This window comes from Ipomoea nil, unplaced genomic scaffold (assembly GCF_001879475.1).
Source record: "Ipomoea nil cultivar Tokyo-kokei standard unplaced genomic scaffold, Asagao_1.1 scaffold0205, whole genome shotgun sequence".
Classification (NCBI taxonomy): domain Eukaryota; kingdom Viridiplantae; phylum Streptophyta; class Magnoliopsida; order Solanales; family Convolvulaceae; genus Ipomoea; species Ipomoea nil.
In genome coordinates this window covers 1150265-1159797 of record NW_017616633.1, presented here as the reverse complement: position 1 = coordinate 1159797, position 9533 = coordinate 1150265, and the positions used below count along the sequence as shown (strand labels likewise).

The 9533-nt window shown below is 38.1% G+C and overlaps 1 protein-coding gene across 1 annotated transcript; it reads right to left on the bottom strand.

The window, feature by feature from the left end:
* Positions 1 to 7925: 7925 nt before the first annotated feature.
* LOC109191233 lies at positions 7926 to 8255 on the bottom strand. Its single transcript, XM_019341819.1, has one exon. It carries the CDS (start codon positions 8253 to 8255, stop codon positions 7926 to 7928), a length of 330 nt encoding a protein of 109 aa, XP_019197364.1.
* Positions 8256 to 9533: the final 1278 nt, after the last annotated feature.

Below are 9533 nucleotides of genomic sequence, written 5' to 3'. Positions count from 1 at the left end.
GAACTTAAACCAAGCGAAGGCAAGAAAAGAAAGCACAACAACGGTAACACTCCTAAGCACTTAGTCACTTAGAGTTCAACCTTAAAGTCTTAGTTCAAACTTAACTTCTTAGGGTTCAACTCCTAGCATCCTAGACTCAAACCTAGGCTCTGATACCAACTGTAACACTCCCGATTTTAGCAAAATTTAAAAGCTTAAACATGAAGATAAATTCAACCATTAAGATTAAGCAAAGGGGAAACTAACTAAACAAACTGGGAGATGTCATGCCACATCTATCTAACTATAGATGCACAGGCTAGAGTCTAAACCAAAATCATCATAGATAATAATTCATAAGTCTAGGCTCAAAGGCCACAAAACTAGAACTACGGAAAAGACAAGCTACGCTATCTCGGTCCACATCTAGCGCGCTCTCACACGATCTACTTAAAACCTATAAAACATAAGGGATAGCACCCGTCAGCGAATAAAGCTGGTAACCTACCATTACGCGTTGAATAACATATAATATAAATATAGAGAAAAGCATTTGAGACTTTGGAATACAATATATAATCCTTTAAAAACCAGGAAGCAACAACATAAGACTCATCATAAAGTCACTCTCAATCAAAGACCAATCCCAACAGATTACTCAATAATCAACAAGAACGACATAAGCAACATGCTCAACAACAAGATACATCATACGATAATCAATCTAGAGACAATCATAAGTCACACTCATAAACCATGAGAGACAAGATTCACAATCAAAGATAAGTACAAAGTTCCAACCTTATGCCCTGTTCCAACCATTCTCTCCATGCCAACCTTATTACAGTTCCAACCTTTACCTCCTAGTGCCACCCTGTACATCGAGTCCAACTTATTCCTCCGGAGCGACCTGCTCCCCGCCTGCATCCGCCAGCTTTTACCGCCAAACGGGGACACTCGTAGTGTTAATAGTCATGTAGAATAGTATTAATCACGTGATATCCTATCTCCTTTCATTATTGTCCACCAATCATATAACATTACATAGTCATCATCATAGAGGATTTAGGCTCATCAATAGCCCAATCAAGTATCAACAAATGGGTACAACATATGTACAAGATTACATCAAGGAATACAACCGATATATTTCAATGAAAGGCATGAATAGACCATCAAGGCAACGATACATCAACGATAAACTTTAATCTAAAGACTACCATGATTGGCAACACAAGTTGCCAATCCTCATTAAGAACAAACGAACAACACATACTAGTAACAACAACATTAGGACTAGCATGTACAATTAAAAGGAGAAACATAACTGTTCATTCGAACCTCAACGACTTCACATAAATCCAACAAATCACAAGGTTGGACCGTAAGCACGATTCAAGACTCATAATCCTATCATGGATACTTAGGACACCGTTCTAGACATATGAAACATCAAAGGAGACACACAAGTGCTCAATGATTCAACAAAACGGAGGCCAAAGCGTCACATATAAGTGGGGGGAACGGTGGGTGGACAACCACCCGCCACACCCCTTTACAAGTACCAACGGGTGGACCTCCACTCGCGGCTCTGCCCGCCGGTCACCACTTCACCTCCCGCGGGTGGAACGGCGGGTGGACAGCTACCCGCTGTTCCGTCGCGGGTACACGTAATAGGGGAGAAATTCCCTCCGGGGAAAAACATCAATATTACCATGCTCAAGTCCAAAATACCCAAAAACTCACATTCAACAAGGAAATGACTTAAACACATGAATAGCTCAAAAGATGGCATTTATGAACCCTAGATAGAAGCTCTAACATGCATAAACACTAGATTATGCATCAAATCTCACAAGAACATCAAATAGAGTATCAAGAATCATCATAGCAAATGTAAAGTAGGTTTTATAAAGCATGTGTTACCTTTGTAGACCAAGATACACTTCCTTTTTAATCCCCTAGACTTCTCCTTGAAGTTCCTCCTCAACACAACCAAGCATACAAAGAAAAACCACAACTTAGATAAAGACTAGGTAAGCTACTCAAAAACACCAACTAAGCTAAGATCTTACCCTTCCTAGTGCTTTGATGGTGTAAAAGTGGAATCTTGGAGAGTTCTGTTGCAAGGATGAAGGTGGATTTTACTTGGCTTGGAGAGTAATCTAGGCCTTTTTAGAGAGAAGGTAGAGAAATTGTAGAGAGATGTGGTAAGGTTTAAATGGTTTTGCTTTCTCTTGGTTGGGGTGGGGTTTTTAGGACAAAATCTGAAAAGTAACATAGAAGTGGGTTCCTCTTGAGTCAAATAAATGCTAGGGAAGGATTGAAGGCTTAGTACAATGCATAAAGCATCATGTACACTTAGTTGACTAGTGAATTAGTCAACTTTTGGTCCCTCGACTATTTAATTAAGAAATTATAAGGAATAGTTCACAAAGAGAGATAGGATTAATTACATAATTAATCCTATTTAGGGGATTGGATTTTCGGGGTGTCACACCTTTTCCATTCTTTCATCAAATTTTACATGAATGGATTCCTCTATCACCATGGTTCTATTGTTGAGAATTCTAAAGGTTTTACTCATAGAGGAGTAACCTATAAATAATCCTTCGTCGGCTCATTTATCAAATGGTTTTAGATGATTCTTTCCATTGTTGTGGATAAAGCAATTACTTTCAAAGATGTGAAAATAACTTACAATAGGTTTCTTCCCATTCCATAGCTCGTAAGGAGTTAGTCCATGCGCTTTGTTGATCATTGAGTGATTCTGGGTATAACATGTTGTGTTGATAGCTTCTTCCCAAAATCCTTTCGGTAATCCAGAATAAGCTATCATAGTTCGTGCCACTTCTTTTAAGATTCTATTCCTCCTTTCGGCAACTCAATTCTGCTGCGGACTTCTTGCGGCCGAAAGTTGATGAAATATGTCTTTCTTCCCGCAAAAATCCGAAATCACTTTATTAACAAATTATGTGCCCTGATATGATCTTATTCTTATAATGCTAAGTTCCTTTTCTGTTTGTAGTTGCTTCAACAATTCTGGCAGCATCTTTTCTGTCTCATTCTTTTTACTTAAAATGATAGTCCAAGTATATCTTGTGTAGTCGTCTACTACCACGAGAGTATACTTTCGTCCGCTAAGGCTTACTGGATCAACTGGACCGAATAAGTTCATGTGTAGAAGACTCAGAGGTCTTGAATTTGTATCAATGGACTTTGATTTGAAAGATGATTTGATCTGTTTGCCCTTTTGACATGCATCACAGATTTTGTCTTTTGAGAATTCGACCTTGTATCCTTTATCACAGAATTGACTCGTGCTCAGAAGGTTAAACTTCAGTCCTTCGACATAAGATATATCCTGAATTGTTAATCCATTTCTTTGAATATCTCCAATCCCACGAGTTTTCCTACTCGATTCTCCTCCAAATACAACTTTCGGGCTATCAATTTCTTGGAAGTTGCTCAGATTTGATTTATCTCTTGTCATATGTCTTGTGAAACCACTGTCTACGTACCAAGTGACCTTGTTGTCCTACAATCAAAGATTACATATTTTTAGGTACCCCTTCGTTCTTGGGTCCTTGAGGGTTAGCAGTTAATTTCGGGATCCAGACGAACCTAGAGTTGGGATTACTCATCCTTGGTCATCTGTACCCATTAAACACGCGATAATCATAAGAGATTTTTTGAAAAGTTTTGGCTTGTTTGTATCGACTTTGAAATTGGGTTCCAGACGAATTGCGATACACCGTAGAATAGTTTGTCTGTTTATGTTTGTGAACCTTTTCGAATTCTTCTTTCGTCATGGGTTCAGGAAACACAAGCCAGTTCTCTTTAGAAGGATAAAGCCTTCTGGAGCCTCTCATTGGTCTTCTAAGTGACCTCTGAGGCTTAGCATTCCCGTCATTCTTTCGTTCATTCGGAAAGCTATTACGATTTCCTTTAGAGTAAGACTTGCGTTGACTCATTGAATGAATTTGCCTCTGAAAAACATTCGGGTTTTCCTTCAAATGGTTATTTCTCGTTGGCTTACTATATTTGTGATATAGACTCGGTCTAATTACTTTTGGTCCGTTTCGATTTGCATTTTTAATATGCCTCGAGTTGCCATTCGAGAAATTTCCATTTGTAGGCTCCACAGCACGTTGTACAACCTTTCCCTTAGGACGACTTATTGTCTATGGTGCTTTACCCTTGTCATTCTATGTCATTGGCTCAGGTAGCTGAGTTGGACCTTTAACGAACACAGATTTTAGACATCTACTGGTAGAAGGATCTGTGGGTTTGGTTAATAGAATATGTGATGGAGAGCTTGGGTCATAGCTTTAACACCCCCATTTTTCATAACCAAATTTCCCTTAATTTTTTTTTCTTAATTTACAATTTACTAAAATCATAGCGGAAGCATTAACTAATCAAAAGAAAATGGGTGTTACCGCTACACTTAGGTAACCCACAACCTAAGTGCTAAGGCTAAATTTACAACTTACGATAAACAACTCAAGATATGTACTAGTACAAAAACATCTAACAATCCAACTGTCTAACTAATAAATGATATCTCTAGGTGGTTCGCTCGTTCTCATGCCCAATGCTCATGCAAGAGTTCCTGCAAAAACAATTAACGAATAGAAAACAAAGAAACACACAAATTCAGCATAAAGCTTGTAAGATCTACTTCACCCCGTAAAACATTTTTGCACATAGCACATAGGAGTAGATAATTGGCATATAGCATACACCCTTTAAACATTTAATCTTTTATTATCAATAGAGCATAATCATATAGAACATAACTCAAATATGAAATACTAAGAATTTCCAACAACCATAATTTCCCAATAATACTCATAATTTTTAATACCAAATCAGTAGTTCTCACAATGGATATTTTAGGAACCTTTCAAAAGTAATATTTTTTTTTCCAACATAGAGGAACACCAATCTCAATGCAATGGGCAGGGTCTTGTTTCATCAAGCCCTAGTGAACAGTAATCACCATAATGAACACTACACAAAATCTCATTCAATCTCAAATAATGGGCAGAGTCTTAATTACTTAAGCCCTAGTGAACAGTAATTCTCTTTACTGAACACTACTAAAAAATCCCATATAAACCAACCAAATGATGGGCAGGGTCTTATTCAATAAGCCCTAGTGAACAGTACTCACTCAACTGAACACTACGCAAAAATCCCATATAAGTGGAACAGAACTAATACCTTAAGTGTGCACACCCCCAATAGGTTTCCAAGCCCAATGGGTAGTAACTAGTCCTAGTAGCCAGGATATGTTTCTACTGACTACTACTCAACAGGGTAAATACCCTAGTGGTAGACTCCGCTAACCACTCCTCAAAACAACAGGACTAAATGTCCTAGTGAGACAGGATATGTTTCTACTGCTCACTCCATAAAACAACAGAGAGTTTTTAAGCTCCCTAGTGAGTCGGTATATTCAACCGCTCACTCCACAACAAACTGGGTCATAACCCAAGTATCCAGAATTTCACAACAGGATACTACAAAACTCTTAAGATTCAATTTCCTTTATCCTCAATCTTTATAAAAGTGACAACATTACTGATATTTCTCAAGCAAACAAATTCTCGACACCTCAAATAAGGAACCGACAGAAATTTTCAGAAGGTATGACCTATATTGCAAAATTTATAGAAATATATTGGTAACACATTTTCAGATGAAATTTTCCAGATACAAGGTACAGTGAGTCTAGATTATACACAAAAAGTTTCAAATCAATCCAAGGCCTAGAAGTATTTTTCCCGAAATATTTCCCAACACAGCGCCAGACTGTAATTTAATTGGCAGAACACTGCCTCAAATTTACGAAATTATTCTGGAAAAACCTATACATATTCATTAAAATCATGAATCACATAAACACATAGGAAAAGTAATTTTTGATTTGGGGCAAAAGAAATTTTAGTGAACATAAATCTTACCTCTAATAATGCCCAAAAGCAATCACCTAAGCTTGATGATCTTGACATCTAATTCTTGAAATTAATTGATAAGAAGAAACTGCTAGGGTTTTATTTTTGTTTGGGAGAAAGGAGGGATTGTCGACAGAGAGATAGAAAAATATATTGAATTAGGTTATCTGGAAAAATATGACTACTACTTAAACACTTAACTAATAACTTGTATTATAAATAATAATTCTAGTTGTAGAAGACTGCAACACCTAAAAACTTAATATAATATTAATATACATATTAGCCTACTAGCACTTAACATATATACATACGTAACACATATATAAATAAATAATTATTAGCCATAATACACTGTTTCGAAATAAAAGAGTAGCAGTAGTAGACTAGTTTAAATAGTTTTGGGTCACATAAAATAATATAATTACAGACCGTATAGTAAAAATGTTTTATTTAACATAATATCTATTTTATAAAATTTTATTTAGAATAATAATATTTATAACAAAATACTCAAATAACCGGGGTATCACAATCTACCCTCCTTAAAGATGCTTTGTCCCCGAAGCATAACCACATGAAAATACCGGGTATTATAATAGCCAAGTCCGGCTCTTTCCCCAGATGGTCTTTGATCATTTACCATTCGATCTATTATTTTAGATGAATTTGTAAACAATGTGATGACCGCACGCATATTTTGCTCTCTTATTTCTCTTGATGTGCACTCCTCTTTAAGAAGAGGAACGTGATTTTCGAATTGGTCAATAGTGACCATAATTGAAGCATGTGCTCCATCTCAACTAAAAGCCTAAGCTAATAGTTGGATTGCACATTAATGGGTATATGCTCAACACACCCTCTCACGTGTGCAGTGGGTTCCAAGCAACACGTGAACCATAATCGCTTATGGGTGGCACTGAGATTTGAACCCATGACCTTTGGTATGGCTCTGATACCAAATTGAAGCATGTGCTCCATCTCAACTAAAAGCCTAAGCTAATAGTTGAATTGCACATTAATGGCTATATGCTCAACACTCATCAACTAATTATTCTTGAGTTTAACGCTCTTAAGCTCTTCACATTCGACCAAGAGTCGAGAGTTCGATTCCTTTATTTTGGAGTATGTTCTTTTTACTAACTTGAAGTCCCTCATCAGTTTTATAACTGAATCAATGGAACTCTCTTCACTTTTTGAATTAGATCCAACCTGGGTAGATGAAGAGGCTTGAGAGCTTACCTCATCATCTTTTGCCATCAGACACAAATTTTCATCACTTTCTTCATGGCTATATAGGCAGAGAAGTCCTTTCTCATCGTCTGAACTTTTGCTTTCTGAACTTGAGCTTGAAGTGTTTAGTTCGGGTTCAGCCTTTTCGTTTGTTTCGTTGACGACCATGGCCTTTCTTCTTCTATCATTTCTTGACTAATTGGTTTTGTGGTTTGCATTCTTCCTGCTTGTTTCGGCTACATCATTTCTACTGTTTTGAGTGCTTGTGCTTGGCTCTTGTTCCTGGTACTTGCGGACCATATGGTAAGGACAAGTTGCCTTAAAATGTCATGGCTTTCTACAGTTATAACACAACATCTGACCATCCTCAGGTTCATGCTTCTTGAGGTGTGATGATCTTTCAGCTTGCTTTCGACCAGAGGAACTTGGCGAGGCTTGGAATTCTTGAAATTTGTTCTTTCGTATGAACCTCTTGAGCTTCCTTACAAACAAAGCAAATTGTTCGTCAGATAAAAAATCAGTAGGGTTAGATTTAGACCTGCTAGTTGTGACTGACTGTTGATTAGCAACAAGAGCTATATTTCTTGGTTTTGGCTCTTCAGTGTTTTTTGGTTCGTGCTCAAACTCGTATGCTTTCAAATCACTGAAGATCTGTGATGTTTGAACTGTTTTCAAATCCCGGTGATCTCTCATTACTGTCACCTTCATATCCCAAGCTTTAGAGAGTCCACGAAGAATCTTCAGATTTATTTATTTTTGGGTTAGTTCCTTCCCTAGATCAGAGATCTCACTCAGCAACTTGGTGAAACGAATCTCCATTTGAACAATGGTTTCATTCGGGTTCATCTTAAAGTGTTCGAAATGTTTCATAGCAACCGTGAGCTTGTTTTCCTTTTCTTGCTCGTCTCCTTCTCCTATCTCCATGAGAGTATTCCAAATATCTTTAGCAGTTTTGCACTTTCTAACCCTTGGAAACAAGGATTCGTCTAGAGATTTGTACAGAATATCTCGTGTTACATTGTTGAGGTTAGCTCGTGTTCTCTCTTCTGGGACATATTGAGCTTTCGACTTTGGAATCATCTATTTGGCTTCTGGACCCTGAGTTGCTGCATGTGGATCCACCATCATAACAACGATTGGGCCATTCGTAATCACATCCCACATCTCATCGTGGATTGCCGAAAGAAGTGCTTGCATTCGCACTATCAAATCATCAAATTTTGCCAAGTTAAAAGCAAGAGGCCTAGAGCGATGACTATGGTCATTTTCCATTTTGAAAATTTTGTGCAAAGATAAAAAAAAGTTTTAAAGATTTGGGAAGGGATCAGGTGTAACACCCCGAAATTTTGAAACTTTTAAAACTTATATAATAAATGTGAATTCTCATTAAATCCCAAAATCAAACATAAGAGTGCGGGGTGCTATGCCACATCTGAGCTGGAGAACTCAGATGCACAGGCTAAACTAATTAAATATCCTCAAAAAGCAATGTCAATACATAATCATGGCACGCAGGCCGAAAGGGAAACTAACTAATCTACGCTTCGGATCTCTAGCGCGCTCCGGGGTCTACTCATCTGTGCCTGAAAGCCAAATATATCTGTTCAGCGAATGATGCTGGTAACCCACTCCAACGCGTTGAAATACAATATAGGTAAATATATATATATATATATATATATATATATATATATATATATATATATATATATATATATATATATATATATATATATATATATATACGAAAACCATTTTGAAGCAGGAAGATATATACTTAGGGGACTCTAGCTTTAAAATCGGGGATAGACTCGACAAATCGGGATAAGCATATTCAACAATGATAAATAGTTATATAGAGACAACATCATAAAGAGCATGTATCTAAGGTCACAGTTCACTTTCAAATCATTCACATCATCATTCAAGTCACACAAGCACACTTTGGTGGCGCCACGGGACCAATCGCATGGCCCAAACATGAGGGTTAGTGCATATAGCACTAACACGGCCCCCGCAGCATGAAGGGGTTGATCGCAACCAATCGTATAGACCGCCGATAGTTCGACGGCGGATCGCAGCCCTACACACCGCTGACGCGCTCAGTCGGTGGACTGCGATCCTCTTTCGGGGACTGTGACCCTACACACCGTTGACGAGCACAGTCGGTGGATCGTAGCGGATCAAGCCCTACACACCGCCTGAGGGACTCATTCGGTGGGCGATGATCCTCGGAGACTACGACCCTACACACCGCTGACCCTTCACTCGGTGGATCGCAGCCAACCATAGCCCTACACACTGCCTGATCACTCATTCGGTGGGCCATGGCCTTCCTCAGGCTGGTGGCCCTACACA

Coding starts and splice junctions, on each gene's coding strand:
- LOC109191233 (XM_019341819.1), bottom strand. CDS start 8,255: ATGATTCCAAAGTCGAAAGCTCAATATGTCCCAGAAGAGAGAACACGA.